We start from the raw sequence: 19,101 nt of genomic DNA on the forward strand, positions 1-19,101 counted from the left end.
ATTGATTTTTTATATTCCTAATTAAAATATATATATTTTCCATGAATATATACCATTGTTATCTTTTAATTAAATAATATAATGATAGTAATTAAATACATGTGACCCGTGCATTCGCATGACTAAAAACACACATGTTACCCGTACATCCGCTTTACTAAGAAAACACATGTTACTCATGCATTCGCATAGTTAAAACGCACATATTACTCATACATTCATATTATTAAGAATATACATATTACTTATGTATTTGCATGTTCAAGCACATAAGAAAAATAAATTGATAATTTTTAATTTGAATTTTCTACAATTAGTATTAAATTATTATTAACATATAAAATATATAAAAAGTAAGAAGGAAAAAGTCAAAAAACTTTGATGAGGTGAAAAAGTACAATTATTCTTAGATTAATGGTAAACATTAAATTATATAGATAGATTAATGTAAAGAAATAATTTGAATGTGAAAAATGATTTCAATTTCATCTAATGTTCAATGACTATTATTTTTTAACATAAAAAAACATAGTTGTTGTAAACACTCAATTTTAGTGGGGTAGCGACATGAAACAATCACTAATTAATATTAAATTATTATTAGCATATAAAATATATAATATATAAATAGTAGGAAGAAAAATATGTGAGGAGAATGTGACATGTCGGATGAAGGAAAAAATGTAAGGAGAAAGTGACATGTGATATTAGGGAGTTTTTTTTATTATATTGTTAATAGAAGCCTCAACACACATTGATGATTAAATGCTTAATTCAGAAAGACTATAAAGCATTAATGGTGTTGCATAAGTAAAAGAGAAAATCAAACTTGAAAGTAGACAAGTCTCATGGATATTAATTTCAAGAAGAAGTTCCAACAAAGTTAAAACGACTACAGTAATGACTACATTAAATGTCTTATTTATAAATAACATCAACATTCAAGAACATAATAAGATACAACATTAGAGAATACGAGAACAATCTAAACGCATTTAAGCCCTCCTGAATTATGAACACTCTGTTCATCTTGTATTAAATAACATTGAGCTAAAACGAAAATTTGTGTTCAATCAGTTGCGGTGGGTTTCAAAGTCTTTCTCTTTCATATTTATTTCACTCTCTGAGTCTGATTGAAAGACTTACAAAATTGTAATTTTTTATTTATCAAAAACAATTTTACTTAGGGAGATTACTTGTAAAAATAATATTTGTTATCATAATCAATGTTGCATTATACTTAGGGAGTTTGATTTTGTGATATTAAGAATTTCATTTGTCGAATATATTTTCAATTAATTTTAGTAGGACAAAGTAGTGTGCTGAAAATTTTATTGAAAACTAGACAAGTCAATCATCAAAATTTTGTATGTGATTAAAATTGATTTTACTCTACCAAAAATATTTAACTTAAACTTTAAAAGTTTGTGAAGACAATTCAACTGCCTTCTTGTGTTAATTTTGATTATTTTTGTTGATATCATGACTTAGCCTCTAGGTTGAGCACTTAATACTATAGAGAAAATGATCTATTCACATGTTAGGTGTAACTAGCACTTGAAGAAGTCACATTGAGGAAAGACCCTCAATTCCAAGATTAATAATCGTAGATGATTACACAAGATTCACATGGGTTCAATTTCTTTCCCACAAAGATGAAACCTATTAGAAGTGATCAAGAAGGTAAGTTTAAGGATGAATAATTTACAAAATTATGTGAAGATAATGAAATCTCTCACAATTTCTAATCACCAAGAGCTCCATAACAAAATGGAATTGTTTAAATAAATAATACATAAGTCCAATAGAGACATAAATCAATGTTGACTGAAAACAATCTACTTAAATAGCTCTAGGTAAAGGCTATCAACATTGCATGCTACATGCACAACATAATCTTGGTTAAACTTTTCCTGAACTAGACTCCATATGAACTATGGAAAGATATACAATCAAATATTTCTTATTTTCATGTGTAGATGTGAAGGCTAGATCTTGAAGACAAAGGATTATTTATTTATTTTTGATTACATTCTTGAAAAAGGCACTTCCATAAGTTACTCAGCAACATCTAAGGGTTAAAGTGTCCTTAATTGTATAACTTCTTTTGTAAAAGAATTTATTGATGTTATGTTTAATGATGAATTAAGGAATGATAAATAATTATCAGATGTACAAGATGATATTATAGAAATTGAGCTCAATAGTGAAGATAATGGAATGAAAGATAAGTATGTAGAACATATGGGTCAGAACATTAGTGATAAGAGAGAGAAAGTATAAGACCTATCATCTAGAAGATTTCTTCATTGGGAATCCATATCTGAGGAGACAAAACTATATTAGATATAACTCTGAAAATTACTCCAGAAAATCTTGCTTAAAAATGAGTAAATGTTTTTTTTGAATGAGCCATATGAAATTTATTTCCTTATATTTGTTTCATTTTTGGAACATCACTTTAAGTAACATACATTGCAGAAAATAAAAAATTGTTACCTAATGGTAACAAAAAATAACTCAATATAACTTCGAATAATACTTAATTAGAATATCGGAAAATGTTGGTACGAAATACAAGGCGGAATCCTAATCGTCGTCCAAATAAAACTACTAACAAAAGTAAATACCCTACACGGGTACCCTAATCAAAAGCAAAATAGAAATGGCTCATAGCAGCTAGCCCCATTGCATGCGGGTGTGCTGGAGTAGTCGCTCAGGTCCTCCTCCATCTCAGTGTCGATAGAGAGGTTTATAACCTCAATGGAGTCCTCGATGTTGACTAACTCCATATAGTCATCCTCTTCAGTTGCTGGTTCCTCCTTCGCCGCCGCCATCTCCTCATCTGGGTCATAGGACGAATGTTACGATAGAGTCACCCTCCTTGCATCCGCTTGGAGGTCTGGCATAGTCCGCTAAGCGGCTCTCCTCCATGATGGAGAAATGATCACGTCGTCCCAAGTCCGTCACCTCCTGCAAGGCCCTGCAACATCTAGTCTCTGAGGGGTCACAGATTGAGTCGAAGGCATAGCAGGTGTCGACCTTCGAGCAAGCAAGGTAAAGGAAGCCTCCAACTCCTCATGACGGTGTGGAAATTGCATTGTAGATCCATCACATACCATCTTTAACTCTAAGTCACAAGGGTCTGTGTAGGTGTACCGGTCTTCCTCAATCATCCATGCCCCCCTCCTAGGACATCCAAAAGCGGTAACTCCGAATCCTGGCAGAACGATCCATCTGAACAAAACACGAATCGAAAACAAACAGAAAGAAAATGGGATAAGGATAGACATATCAAGTCTACTACAAAGGTATAATTCATATAAACTTATGGGACATTGAGAACACATAGTTGACACTATGATAGGTTCATTAGTGGGTGTGGATACAATTAGGTCATAGGGTAATGACATTATAGGTAATGATAATCGGCTGACAGCATCATTAGATATGAAAGAATGGGTCGCACTCGAATCAAACAACACAGATAAAGAAATCTCATTAATACGACATGTGCCTTGTATGAGGTCTTCGTTGCCCTCGATCTTAGTTTCGTTCACGGTGAACACCCTTCCTTTGGCCACAGGTCTTGCCGCACGAATAATATTAACTTCTTCCCTTTTCAGCTTAGGGCACATCAACTTGATGTGCCTAGGCTGGTTGTAGTGATAGCACACTAGGAATTTGACACTAAAGTGCTTCCCTTTCCACTTCGAACACCAAGGTAGTGTGTTATTGTTAGAGTTCCCAACTGGTGAACGCATTTTGTTATTGTTGTTGCTGTTGTTGTTGTTGTTGTTTCCTTGTCGGAAGCCTCTGTTGTTATAAGGCTTAAAACTCCTCTGACGATTCCATGATGACAACGCATAGGGTTTCTGGTTGCGGTTGAAGGGCTTTCCCCTTTCAAGTCCTTGCCCGAAATTCCTTTGGGGTCCATAGGAATTTTCAGGTTGTACGACACTTTTCAGCGCTGCATTCCTTGCCTTTATGCTTTCCTCATAAAGCCATCTTCTGTTAACTAGAGTTGCAAAATCTGGTATCTGCTGATGTACAAACATCACCTTCAGGTCCTATCTTAGTCCATCCTCAAACATGGCACATTTGGACCTTTCATTCCACACTTGATTGTAGTATGGGGCATATCTCGCCAAATTCTCAAATTTGACAGCTTATTCCCCAACTGTCATACTTCTCTGTTGCAGACGCAGAAATTCCATTTCTTTCTTGGTTCTCATATTTGTAGGAAAACACTTTTGTAGAAATCTATCTTTGAAAGTTGTCCAGTTGACAACTTATTGCTCATGCACCATCTGGCAGCTAGTAAACTCCCACCAGTTTCCAGCCTCCTTAGTAACCATATAGGTCACATAGGTGACCTTTTTCTCCTTAGTGCACATAAGTGCCCGAAAGATCCTCTCCAACTCCTAGATCCAGTCATTTGCAGCATCAGGTGCAAAACCTTCTTCAAACTTTAGGGGTTGACAACGACAAAATTCGTCCAAGCCCCTTTACTGAGATGATCCTTGAGTTGGTGGTTGTTGTTGCTGATTCAGTTGATGCATGTTAACATTCACACTCTGAATCGATGCAGTTATTGCAGCCATGAAGTCCAAATTAGCAGTTCCACGTCCAGCTTAAATATGTGAACATTAGACTTGTATGAGATACTTCTTCTATCAAAATTATTCATAGGTTAACTTTCCAACTGAACAATACAAGCAAATACTTAAACACACAAAGTCATACAAGAAAGCATGTGAGGCCATGCTGAAGGCCGAATATAAAAGAACCGCTCTGATACCATGTTGTAACACCCCGAAAATTTCTCTAAAAAATCCTGCTCAGAAATGGGTAAATTTTTTTCTTCAATGAGACCATATGAAATTTATGCCCTTATATTTTTTTTATTTTCAGAACATAACTTTAAGTAACATACATTGTAGAAAATCAAAAACTGTTACCTAATGGTAACAAAAAATAACTCAATATAACTTTGAATAATACTTCATTAGAATATCGGAAAACGTTGGTACGAAATACAAGGCAGAATCCTAATCGTCGCCCAAATAAAACTACTCACAAAAATAAATACCCTATACAAGTATCGTATTCAAAAGCAAAATAGAAATGGAAATGGCTTATAGCAGCTAGCCCAAGTGCCTAGGGTGTGCTGGAACACTCGCTCGGGTCCTTCTCCATCTCAGAGTCGGAAGAGAGGTTGATAACCTCAATGGAGTCTTCGATGTTGACTAACTCCACACAGTCATCCTCTTCAGTTGTTGGCTCCTCCGTCGCCGCCATCTCCTCCTCTGGGTCATAGGACAAATGATGCGATAGAGTCACCCTCCTTGCATCTGCCTGGAGGTCTGGCATAGTCCGCCGAGCTGCTCTCCTCCATGATGGGGAACTGATCATGTCGTCCTAAGTCCGTCGCCTCCTAGAACGCCCTGCAGCATCTGGTCTCTAAAGGGTCACAGATTGAGTCGATGGCACAACAGGTGCCAGCCTCCGAGTAGGCAAGGTAAAGGAAGCCTCCAGCTCCTCATGATGGTGTGGGAAGCGCATCGTAGATCCATCACCTACCATCTCCGACTAAGGCACAAGGGCATGTGTAGGTGTACTGGTCTCCCTAAATCCTCCATGCCCCTCCTGGGATATCGAGAAGCGGTAACTCTGAATCCTGGAAGAACGATCCATGTGAACAAAATGCGAATCGAAGACAAAAAGAAAGAAAAATGAGTAAGACATCTAATGAATATTACTCATTGACGGCATGGAATTGCACAGAATATCACATCCAGACAGACACGCATAATATAAACAATATATATCACATACATAAGTGCAAATGATGAATGATGTTATAAGTCAAATCATGAGGATCAATATCCACGAGCTCAATGTATGAATGATATGTTTATTTCATCCATCCTTAAACCAATATCCTCACAATAAACTATTCCGAAATAATCGAGAGTACGAGTCCCATAACAAGTTGATTTGAACGCACCAAATTATTCCTCGCACGGATATATGGCTGATATGTTCCAAAGAACTGTCCATTTCAGGATGGTGTCATATCAAACACTTTTTGGGCCTCCCTCTTATCGATCCTGATTGCAAAGAGGGGTTGTTAGAGATCATGTAGTTTGTGCTGTGAGAACTGTCCGATCCAACATAATACCTCATCCAAGAATACAAGGGACCCTCGTCTCACCTAGACTCTCCCTCAAGACTTTGTTGACGAACAACCGCCACCACCGTCCCTCTCAACATCTCGGGGCTCATTCGTCTCCCGTAAATTTCCTCGCCACTACCTCATTATCCATAATGAGTATGCACAATAACCGAGGTTAGCCAATTAAATCTTTTAATCATTATTTTATATGATCGACCTAAGCTAAGACATCTCCCAAAGGATTGCTTCATGTGCGATCCGATCTTACGTCATCACGTAATTGAGGAATAACATTCTTACCACTATGAACCATCGCTGAATATCCTGAACGACCACATGATCAAGCCTCTTACGGTCAAACGACCTCGCTGCATGGTATCATGTAATCCTTTTTGGGCGTTGCCCTAATCACGACATCACATTTGGAAACCTTGCCCTAAATAGGTGCAAGAACAAAGGTACTAGACTCAATAATTTGAGGCACGGTCTTTCCCAAGTGTAAATACACTTCATACCCAAGCTAGGGCTATTGTCTATGCAATTAAACAATCAGAAATATTCAAAAATATTGGCTGTCTCTCGCTTCTTGTTCAAGCGAGAGACTGTCGCTCAAGCGATGAACTCATCAAAATAGACTCAATTCTCTTCCTGACTCTCGCCCAAGCGAGAGATTGTCGCTCAAGTGACAAATCATTCAAAACCTGGTCGAAATACCTGTCTGGTCCTCGCCTGGGCGAGGTACGATCTCCTGGGCGCCCAAACTAGGTCAAATTTGCTGTCTGGCCCTCGCCCAAGCAAGAAACACTCGTGCAAGCGAGACTGGCTCGCCCAGGCAGGGGGTTGCTCGCCCAAGCGCCAATTGAAGCCTCCTCCTTTGCTTCTCCCTCGCCCAGGCGAGGTTGGCTCGCCCGGGCGAGGGTATTCCAGTTGCCAAGACTATTTCCTCGCCCTTTTGGGCCAGTGGATCGAAAATCTCTGCTGTTTTCGATCCCTACGCGTTTTAGTTTCTCGAGTCGTGTTCCTTCATGGATAAACACCATATTACTTAATATTTTAAACTATCCTAATCATACAACTTAAGAAATTATCCATACAAAATCCAGACAAGCTAATATTTGATTAAGTACGGGTTTTCTTAATACACAAATATAACTCCAAACTTTTGAGATAGTTTAGGAGATTCAGGGGTCATATTCGGACACCATTATGTCACGATGTATTCTCCCTCACCTTAGATTGTTGCCTGCTTGATTTCCTTTACGAGAGAGTGGGTTGGTTGTCCGACTTCGAAAGCTTCAAAACTAAACACATGAAAACAATTTAGTGATTTGCGAATCAATTTTTTACATGATAACCCTAAGGTAAAAACATTGTTTAACACTTTAATCTATTTGGGAACTTAACAACTTTCATCCATCCGGTCCAAGATTCATATTTTTGAACCATCCTTTATCCTCGAAAGTCTTGTTCCCGATTTCCAACGTTTTCCAAGGTAAGATTTTAATAAAGCTTACACTTTTATCACCTCATAGATTTATATTTTCATGGAGACTTTTTAAGCCATACTTCACCATTTTAAGGTAAGTTTCTTCATCAAAGTCCACACTTTTTAAATCGATATCTCCTAAGTTGATCTTACCACTTTAAAGTAAGTCATCTTAAGTAGATTCCATATTTGCATAATAGGTTTCCATGGTCATTCCAACACCTTCTTTTCTATTACAACTACAAGCGTTGATAGTATTGATCTCATACTTAAAACAACATTTTAAATCAATATATCATTTGCTAGTCTTACCACTTTAAAGTAAGTTAACTAAAGTATGTTTAACAAGTTCCATGATCATTTCAACACCTCCAAACATAATCACAAATGTTAATAAGTGTTGGTTTCATAGTCATGAACAACATAATAAAAGTTAGCATGTTTAAACCAAAATATCCTTTGTTAAACTTACCACTTTAAAGTAAGTTAACTAAGGTAGATTCAACAAGTTTCATGATCATTTCAACACCTCTAAACATAACCACAAAGGTTAATATGTGTTGGTTTCATAGTCATGAACAACAATGAACCATCTTTTCAACAAAACTCATCCAACTTATAAACATGTAACTTAGAAACATGTAACTTAGAAACATGACAAAATAAATACTTTCTATCTTGTCCAAGGCTATGGTTACTCAAGCAAAAAACAAGTGAAAAGATTCAAACTTTACATGGTTCAAAATTCCTTAAAAGCTCCTTTGATTTCATAATCATACCCTTTCACTAAAATCAACAAAATAGATACTTTTAAACACTAAAAACAGACCCATGAAAAACAAAGAGTTCATGGTTTCAAAAAAAACTTTCTAAGTTCAAGAAAGCACATATTTAGAGTTTTGAGCATAAAAAGAGTTAGGAAAATTATTTGAAAATTTCAACGGTTGAAAATATTCTTAACATACATATAAACATCATATTAAAATTTCATAAACATTTAATGGTTAGATCTTAAAGGATGAAGAATAAAAAAATGATAAACTACCTTGAAGTTCTTAGAAATTCAAAAGTAAAGAAAGAGTGTGAAAATTCCAAGTGTTTTTTCCAAGCTAGGAGTTGGCTCTTAAAGAAAAGAAATCAGATTTGGGGAGGGAAAAGACCAACGAGTTTTCAAAAAGTGGATTGTGTAAGAGGTAGATGAGTGATTTTAGGGATTTTGTGTAAGAGGTAGATGAGTGATTTTAGGGATTTTGTGTAAGAGGTAGATGAGTGATTTTAGGGATTTTGTGTAAGAGATTTGTACTTTTGCTTGTTTGACAAGCAAGCTTCACTCATGAAAGTGATTTGACCCCTTCGGCAAAACCTTCACGATTAAACCATGCCCGAGTATTGTCGGATAATACTCGACTAGATGTTAAAAATCTCTCCATTTCGGTTTACAGTTAGAACTTCGAAATACGGAATTCGGAGTGAAAAATATTTAGAAATGCGTTATGGACGAACTTGATGTCTATCTTGACTCAAAAACACGTTATTGGGCCAAATTGTGGCGAATTTGGGCCCGACAGCAGCTCAAAAACTTTCTATCACAGAAAATTACAAACATTTATCAAAAAATAGGAATTCACAAAACAAGACTAACACTCAACTACGGTTTAGCCTAAATCAATACCGATTAATTTCTAAAATTAATCGTTGATAAAATAAATAATTAATAAAACATATATAGAAAATTCACGGTGTTACACAACGTAACGGTGAACATTGGTTTTGGCATGTTCATTGTTGTGTCATTGGGGTTTATGTTTTGTTCCTGGTGACACTCGTATGTGGGTTTGGAATAACCATGAAGAGGCTTAGAAGATAAGCTAGTGATGGCAAAGGTTTTAAGGCCTCCTCTGTAAGCACCCATGCATGGTGATGAAGTTATATGGTGCAGAACCATAAAGGTTGAAAACACGCTTTAAGATACCATTTGGGAGGAATTTTTCTTGTGGTGGCGGTAGTGGTGGTGGTGAAAGTATGGTGGTGGTGGTGAGGTGAGAGATCGAGGAGGGAGGGGCGAGAGTGATAAATTGAGATACACAATCTTACACAATTTAATATATTAATTCCATTTTCATTGTTAATAATTTAAAATTGTATGTAAGCATGAACCAATTTCACTATTGATTAAAGTTTAAGGAGTAATTAGGAATAAAAAATAGTTTACAGTGTGTACTTGCAAAAAACATAAAGTTTAAGGGCGTTTTGTGAACTTTTCCCATAAAAATTTGCTAATGTTAGATTTAAATTTATATAACATTAATTTTATTGTATAATCATAGATCGGCCAAATATCTTAACTTTTTGTCAGTTGTCTTATATATTATATTATATTTCATTGCTTTTTTTTTTTCTCTTAATTATTTTAATTTTCTTTTTACTATATTGTATATTGAAGGAGTATCACACAAGAAATTATTATAATAATGGGAAACTAATTATCTTAAATCATTAATGCATCAACCGAAAGTATTCCTTTATTTCAATTCACATTTATTATATGCATGTCTTAATAGAATGATTAATATTAAATAGATTTATAATTGTAATTACTGTTGACAATTTGGGTCAAGCTAATGGGGCTTGCCTGCCACATTTATTGGACAGATAAAACATGAAAAGTTTGTTTATCCGCTGAAAAATAACCGTCCAACATGTCATTTTTTGCCCTTGGTTTCAAACGGGCAAAATGGGTAGCCTACATATATTACAATGAATACTCAAACCTCTATTTTGTAGTTGAATACTGTATTGTAATGAATACTAAAACTTTTTATTCTCCTTTAATTTGTTCTTGAACTTAAATGAGAGCGGATCTTTGAAATAAACTATTTCATTATTCCCAATTATAATGCATGATGTGCTCATATGTAAGTTGGATAAGTTTATGAAACAAATAGATTAAAAGCTTGCGATTAAGCGATTTTGCCATTCATTGTTGTTTGTAGTTATTAAGTGTTAGGTGTTTGGTTTGTTATTGGGCATAAAAGATACGCAATGTTAAGTTGTTTAAGTTTGTGCTAGGGGTGAGCATGGACGAGTTAGGTTGGGTAAGGCTTGTCCCTTACCCCGCCTTAAATGTTGGTCACATCATTTTTTGATCTCAGATTCGACCCTACATTCGAAACTAACCTGACCATAAATGTCGTCCAGATCAGACTTTGAATCCAAACCTGATCCTAGACCTCAATTAAATATAATGCATACATATTTTAGATTTATTAATCATGTATATATTATAAAAAAAATTAGATAATCACCGATACCTTCGATCAAAGAGGTATTATTACTATTTACACAATTGAATAGAGACATAAAATATGATGAGTGAGTGACCATGAGATAGGTCAGATTGGATCATTTTTTGTCCCCTACCCAGCCATGAATATTTATTGGGTCTATTTTTGAACTCGAAAGCGACCCTAGACTTAATGAAAACTAACCATATTCGGGCTCGATCATGATTGGGCTATACTAGGTGAGTGGGTAGGTCGAGTTCTGCTCACCCCTAGTTTGTGCATTGTTAGGTCCTTTTTTATTTTTAATGCATATTTATATGTAATTTTAGAAATATGATTGTGACATAAAATTTAATTTGTATGTAATTTAAGACATACCGATCATAATATTTTATGCCTTGTTTTAAAATGGACATACTCATTAAGGGTGGAAACAGACCAGGTTAGGTCAGACTTTGCCTTAAACTGACCCAACCTAGATAGCATATGGGAGCCTGAGCCTGACATGTTAGTCTGTTTAAAAAAATTTCAAAGCCTAAGCTTGACCTGTTTAAAAGTCTGGTCTGACCTGTTAGTATGTTTAAAGGCTTATTATACTATATGCTCATGAAATAGGCTATCATGTCTACATTTTAATGGACTTATAGACTTATTTTTATTTAGGTTCATCTAATTCTAATAATTAGATTATATTTTTATATTAATATTACATATATTAAAATAGTATAATTTCGACATTCTTATGTAATATAACTAAATATGCTGATATGTTAGGCTTAATAGGTCTTTTAGGTGGCCTAAAGCTTGACTTGTTAAGCTAAGTAGACTTTTTAGAAAGTGTTGACCTATACATGAAAAAAAAAACCTGACCTAACCTAGTCTATTATAGGCTAGATAATAGGCGCCTGATAGATGGTCTCGCATGTTTCCACCCTTATACTCATGTCCGTCCTAACTCAATATAATATTGTATGAGCACATGGAGAACAAGAACGGTCCTCAACAATTTACGTATGTAATTTTGATTTTAATTAATCAATATAAGTGTTAGACAAAACACAAAAAGGGCTTTCGCTGTGTTGGACGAGAAAGCCCAATCTCTATCTTCCATTTCATTCTGGTCAGTCCCTTTCATTCCCTCTCATGTTCTTCTTCCTTTCTTCATCACATTGTATCATTTCTTTTTTCATTTTTAATTTACTATTTAACTGTTAACATTCCTCTCTATCTTTTAGATCTTCACTTACTGATACGCTTTAAAATAATTGAAATGATAATTCTATTCCCAATTGACCTTAAAATACTCTATTACACTACGCTAAAAAAAACTACGTTATTTTGATGCAATCTTAAAGATCTTCTTGTTCGAATTTGAAGGATGGAAATGGAAACAACCAGCTAAGTGAACAATTAAAGCTTCTACTGTTCCAAAAAGAGGTATGAAAATCAGTGTTATTCGGAAAGAAACGATTGATACTAATTTTTTTTTGAGAATTATTGCTTCTCGGTTTGGTCTTTTTTGGGTACTACCGAGGTATTCCTCACAACAAGTGTCGGTCCCTCATGAATAAAACTCTTGACCTTTTTGTCTTTCCGGGATCTAGCAGAGCTCTATACCACGATTAACATGTTGTTGGTCATCTGGGTTTGGTCTGCTGCTAGTGCAGTAATGTTCTTGCTTTTAACTTCACTTTTTTTGCCTTAATTTTTTACTGTTAGATTGGAGGCGTGTACATAACAGAATACTGCCTTGTTTGTTTAGTCTTACTGTTTTTGTTCATAATGCTGATAATGAAGTATGCAGAGTTGTAAAAAAGTTAGATCATGTTCTTACTCAAATGTAGCTTTCACTTGAGGATCTATGCACTTCACTGATTTATAGAGAACCATTATTTGGAGAGAGATGAATACATATTGATAGAAAGCAAATATTTTAAGAATATATAATTTTGAATAGATGAATTGAATATCTTTCTCTTCAATTCATTGAAATGGATTGGATGATTTGAACACCGATTTAATGCATCCTAAATGGATTATTGTTTTGTTTTTTATGTGTCCATTATAATCGAATCCAAAATCATCCAACCATTGGAAACCCCTAGTTACTCAATAATACTTTTTCGGTTGTATTCAGATGTCTAAAGATAATGATGTGGAAAATGCTAGTATTAGCCTTAAGGTTCAAAAAGATCAAAATCTGAATGCCACTGCCCCGGCCACTGATAATGATAACCAGAGAAAATGGCACACTTCACTTATGCAATACATTTCAGTCTATGGTGTTGCTGCTGGATATTGCTTATCTGCATCTTTGCTCTCAATCATCAACAAATGGGCTGTTATGAAGTTCCCTTACCCGGGGGCATTAACTGCCTTGCAGTACTTCACGAGTGCGGCTGGGGTCTTCCTTTGCGGATGGTTCAAGTTCGTTGAGCATGACTCTCTTAACCTGTTGACCATGTGGCGGTTTCTTCCCGCAGCTATAATCTTTTACCTGTCGCTTTTCACCAACAGTGAGCTCCTCCTCCATGCTAATGTTGACACTTTCATTGTTTTCCGGTCGGTTGTTCCCATCCTCGTTGCAGTAGGGGAGACTCTTTTCTTGCACCAGCCATGGCCGTCTGTGAAGACATGGGCCTCGCTGACTACCATCTTTGCGGGAAGTGTACTTTATGTTATCACAGATTATCAGTTCACTTTCATGGCTTATAGCTGGGCGCTAGCATACTTGGTCAGCATGACCATAGATTTTGTTTACATAAAGCATGTAGTTATGACCATCGGTTTGAACACGTGGGGTCTCGTGCTGTACAACAATCTTGAGGCTCTTATGCTTTTTCCGTTGGAACTGCTGATAATGGGTGAGCTGAAGAAGATTAGGCATGAAATATCTGATGAAACAGATTGGTACTCTTTCCAAGTAGTTTTACCAGTAGGATTGTCATGTTTGTTTGGCTTATCCATCTCTTTCTTCGGATTTTCTTGTCGCAAAGCTATTTCAGCAACAGGATTTACTGTTCTCGGTATAGTTAACAAGTTGTTGACAGTTGTGATTAATTTAGTAGTATGGGATAAGCATTCAACATGGGTGGGTACAGTGGGGCTTTTAATTTGTATGCTAGGTGGGATTATGTATCAGCAATCAACAAGCAAACCAAAGGTTGCAAATGAAGCGGCTGCGCACGGAAATGAAGAGGAACAACTGAAGTTGCTTGAAATGAAAGCCAATCCAGAGACAAACATTGACGATAATGAAGTCAATAAATCAAGGGAACTAAACTGAAATTATTTTCACGTAGGACAAAATCAATATTTTTTTTCAAGGGTATGTTTTACAGGTATCCAATATCCTCTCAATTTTGTAACTGTTAATCCAAGATTCTTTACAAATACTGGTGTTCTGGTATGTAGTGCTTTATTTACGTTATAGTGGTTATTATGTCAGTAAAATCAAACATTGTAGTCTTTGATTGATAAATTGTTTCGCAATTTGGTGCTTTTACTTTTAACTTTTCCAACTGAGTTACTGTATATTTCAATTCATCATTGCGTTCTTGTCTTGCAATGCATGCTTCGTTTTCAGACTATGGATGAATCATAGGTTTCTTCTCTCCCAAATCATTTGTTTCTCAGTCAGTTTTCTCTTCGGGGATTTGACATGCTTACATGCATGACTAGGAATATTCTAGATTCCTGCTAATCTCCATGAATATAAATTTGTTTGGTTAGAATGGGACGGTTATTATTTTTGCCTAGGAATATTCTAGATTCCTGTTAATTTATCAGTGGCACCCTTGTCCAGTTGGTTGGATTATTTGTGTCAAATGAACCTGGATGCAGAATTTAATGTTCAATCATATTTTCTATTTGGAAGGAGTTCAACTGAACTAATCAGGTTTATAGCTTTATGAATGTCACATCGAAATATTTTTCCTATAATAATTAGTTTCTAGAATCCTTATTTTTGTTCCAGAACTAAATCAACTGAGATGAGAAAAGCATGGCAAACTTGGTTTCACCATCGATGACACACTCAATGGCCTCTCAATGCATACATATTTAATTGTCCTGTATGACAATCAATAATGTACAAGCATTCCCTTTTCTGTGTCATTTCTTCGTGCAATGCCTTGTTGCCCATTCTGAGTGTACATGTTTCATGCCCATTTAAAATTGGTCTTTACATATTGCACTAAGTCATGAAGATTTGTTTGTCTAGTTTGCAACATATATGCCCAACTTATTCACAATCAATAATATGGATCAGTTCATCAGGTAGTCTTGACAATGCATTTGACATATTTTAATACATCTATTATTTTAAATTGCAGACCATATCACATGATGTGACCGTAATATTATGGTGACCTCGACAACCGCATCACTCTGCAAGTGCGGTGTGACACTGGATCATAATTATGCGGCAGCGTCATACCACATTTGGGCTGCATCACAGTGTATTAGGCCACATCAAATTCAAAAACAGTTTTTTAATCACAAAAAGTTCGCACTTGTAATTGCTGCAATCATAGTAATAACAATTATTATGATTGCAATCGTAATTTAAAACTGTATATAAACAAAACTCTCACTACCCTAAACAAATTATATATCATTGTAAGAGATGGGACTGAGGAGAGGAAAACACACAAAAACCTTTATCTTGCTCCCCCAAAGTTCTATCACCGATAAGAAGGAAGATGATAATTCTAGGAATTTTAGAGAATTCGAAGAAGAAATAGAGCAAGAACAGGGAATTCGAAGAAGAAATAGAGCAAGAATAGAGAATCCTATAGAATGAAAGGATCCTGAGAATCAATGTTATTAGATTGAGAGGAAAAGATTACAAGAAGTGTGTAAATTCTAGAAAACAATGAATGAATTAGAAGTTGCTATTTATAGCCAACTGTCTTAACAGTAACTACCAGAATTTCTATAAAAGGAAAGTACACGTATGTAAGGCAAAAATACAAGTAAAACTTTTTCTATAGGAATAATCCCTATTAATATCCCCCTCTCAAGATGATCCATGACCTCATGGATTGAAATCTGGAAACTTCTTCTTCAAATCATAAAAGAATTACCAAGTGGCATCTTCCAATAACTGATGCTTCCATTTTACCAACACCTTAGTTATAGCCTGCCCCTTCCTCTTCGCAGTCATTCGATCCAAAATTGCTTCTAGTTCCTTCTGTTTCACACTGCTTGCAACTAAGCTTGGAAGATGAGGAGAAGTAACAACTAAGCCAACATGTTTCTTTAGTTGTGAAACATGAAATACAGGATGTATCTTAGAGGATGGAGGAAGAGTAAGAACATAAGCCACATTGCCTATTCTGCTAGCAATGGAATAAGGGCCAAAATATTTAGGAGCAAGCCTAGCATTGGGTCTATTTAAAACTGAAATCTGTCTATATGGATGCAATTTGACATAAACCAAATCACCAACCAAAAACTGCCTATCAACTCTGTGTTTATCTATAATCTGTTTCATCTTGTCTTGTGCCCTTCTGAGATGGAATTTTAACAATTTCAACATTTCATCCCTCTTGCTCAAGCTTTTGTCCACTAGTTCAATTTTAGATTCACCAGGTAAGTAAGGGAGATAGGCTGGTGGAGGTTGGCCATACACTATCTCATATCGTGTAGCCAGGATAGAAGTATGAAAAGTGGTATTGTACCACCATTCAGCCAAAGGCAGCCACTTGAACCACTGTTGAGGAGTATCAGAGCACATACACCTCAAGTATGTTTCCAAACATCTATTCACTACTTCAGTCTGGCCATCAGTTTGAGGATGGTAAGAAGAAGAAAGCTGAAGTTGGATCCCTTGTAAGTCAAAAGAATCATGCCAAAACTTACTGATGAATATAGGGTCCTTGTCACTAGTGATTGAGTCAGGGTAACCATGCAACTTGAAGACATTATCCAAGAAAGACTGAGCCACATTAGCAATAGTATAGGGATGAGATAAAGTCATAAAATGAGCAGCTTTACTCAACCTGTCTGCTACAACAAAGATAACATGTTTTCCAGAAGATGGAGGTAATCCCTCTATGAAGTCCATTGTTATATGTTGCCACACATGGTCTGGAATGGGCAATGGTTGAAGCAAACCTGGAGTTGGAGTAGTTTCATACTTACACTTTTGGCATGTTGGACATCTAAGTATGAAATTCTTCACATCTCTGTTCAAGCCCTCCAGAAAACCATAGATTTGACTATCTGAATGGTAGCAGTTCTGCCAGAATGTCCACCAACAACAGTGTTGTGCAACCATTGTAGGATATCCTCCCTTAGTTGATCATCTTTACCAATAACCAGTTTACCATTCGTCCTTAATTCATCATTCAACCAAGTATAATGTTTATGAGAAGAAGGGTCATTTGACAATTGATTTCGTATTTGACTAATCCATCATCATTGTGCCAAGATTGCTTGATTCTTTCCACCAAAGCAGAGTCTACTTCATGCACCAACAATTCACGGAAAATATCTATCCTTGAGAGTGCACCAGCTGCAATATTCTCCTTGCCTTGCTTGTCCTCTATGGTAAAATCAAAATTCCATAAGCTTGACAAGCCATTTTTGTTGAAAGACAGTTGTCAATCTCTGATCCAACATATACTTCAAGCTCCTATGATCATTTTTAATGATAAAATGTATGTTTAGTAAATAGTGCCTTCACTTTTTTACAGCAAAAACAACTGCCATCAATTCTTTCTCATAAGTGGATAAAGATTGTTGTGGAATATTCAATGATCTACTGATATAGGCAATAGGATGGTGATCTTGCATCAGTACTGATCCTAATCCCACCCCTGAAGCATCTACGTCAACCAAGAAGACTTTAGTGAAATCAGGCAAAGCAAGGACAGGTGTTGTCACCAACAATTGTTTAAGTTGCAAAAAAGAGTTCTTAGCTTCAGGTGTCCAACAAAAGTTATCCTTCTTGAACATTTCAGTCAGAGGCTTAGCCCCTCCACCATAACCTTTGACAAACCTTCTGTAATACCCTGCTAACCCCAGAAAACCCCTCAATTGTTTCAAAGACTGAGGCAAAGGCCATTCCTTAACAACAACAATTTTTGCAGGATCAATAGCAATACCCTACTTGATATAAAGTGGCCTAGATACTCCACCCTTTCCACTCCAAAATAGCATTTGGATTTCTTAGCAAACAAACAGTTTTCTTTCATCAATAACAAGATTTTTGTGAGATGCTCTAAGTGTTCACCCAAAGTCTTGCTATAGATGAGTATATCATCAAAGAAAACTAATAAAAACTTCCACAAATATTTCCTAAAAACAACATTCATGAGACCTTGGAAAGTTGCAGGGGCATTTGTCAAACCAAAGGGTATGACTAGATACTCAAAGTGACCTTCATGAGTCCTAAATGAAGTTTTGTGAATGTCAGAAGGATCCATTCTGACTTGGTGGTACCCATCTCTTAGGTCCAGCTTGGAAAAATTTGTTGAGCCATGTAGTTCATCCATAAGGTCTTCCACCAATGGAATAGGAAATCTATATTTGGCAGTGCCCTTATTCAATTCCCTATGTCCACACATAGTCTCCAAGAGCCATCCTCTTTACCCACCAAGACCACAGGGCTAGCATATAGACTTCTACTATTCTGAATAGTCCCAGAATGTAACATATCCTGCACCAATTCATCAATAATGTCCTTCTGGTGTTTAGCATATCTATAAGGTCTCTTGTTTATTGGGTTGATGCCTTGCAAGAGTGGAATTTGGTGATCATGTCCATCCCTCATAGGGGGTAATTGTGTAGGTTCTTGAAAAACCTCAGCAAACCTATCCAATACTTGACCTAATTGTGCTGAAATGGGAGGTTGTTCAGCATGAGTGGTAAGGGAATGCAACAATTCTCCAACTACAGAGCACAATTGAAGCATTGACAATTGAACTCCCTCTACTAAAACTTTTTCAAGTTGTTGTTTTTTCATAGTTTTAACACCATAATTAGAAGAGCCCCTGGGCACATGCCTTCTCCCATGCACAGTGAAGTTCATAGTCAATCTGTCAAAGTTCCAAGTAATGTCTCCCAATGTCACCAACCATTCTATGCCTAACACCAGATCACAACAACCTAAAGGAATCAACATCATATCGGAAACAAAAGTTGTA

General features: G+C 36.0%; 1 protein-coding gene across 4 annotated transcripts; it reads left to right on the plus strand.

The window, feature by feature from the left end:
* The first annotated feature begins 12,001 nt into the window (after positions 1-12,001).
* Positions 12,002-15,169, plus strand: LOC109339082 (GDP-mannose transporter GONST3-like). Of its 4 annotated transcripts, XR_002106618.1 has the most exons (4): positions 12,009-12,068; positions 12,326-12,385; positions 13,086-14,289; positions 14,925-15,169. XR_002106618.1 is itself a non-coding variant. In XM_019576456.1 (3 exons), the coding sequence occupies exon 3, from the start codon at positions 13,086-13,088 to the stop codon at positions 14,232-14,234; it is 1,149 nt and encodes a 382-aa protein (XP_019432001.1). In that variant the 5' UTR covers positions 12,009-12,068; positions 12,326-12,385; the 3' UTR covers positions 14,235-14,494. The 4 variants fall into 4 exon arrangements, 3 of the variants coding, with proteins under 3 accessions (XP_019432003.1, XP_019432001.1, XP_019432002.1); XM_019576456.1 differs by lacking the exon at positions 14,925-15,169 and having other exon boundaries at positions 13,086-14,494; XM_019576457.1 differs by lacking the exon at positions 14,925-15,169 and having other exon boundaries at positions 12,038-12,093; positions 13,086-14,494.
* Positions 15,170-19,101: the final 3,932 nt, after the last annotated feature.

Source organism: Lupinus angustifolius, unplaced genomic scaffold, assembly GCF_001865875.1.
Source record: "Lupinus angustifolius cultivar Tanjil unplaced genomic scaffold, LupAngTanjil_v1.0 Scaffold_55_14, whole genome shotgun sequence".
NCBI lineage: Eukaryota > Viridiplantae > Streptophyta > Magnoliopsida > Fabales > Fabaceae > Lupinus > Lupinus angustifolius.

Bases quoted from the DNA above. Each gene is read 5' to 3' on its own strand.
- LOC109339082 (XM_019576458.1), top strand. From the start codon at position 13,086: ATGTCTAAAGATAATGATGTGGAAAATGCTAGTATTAGCCTTAAGGTT.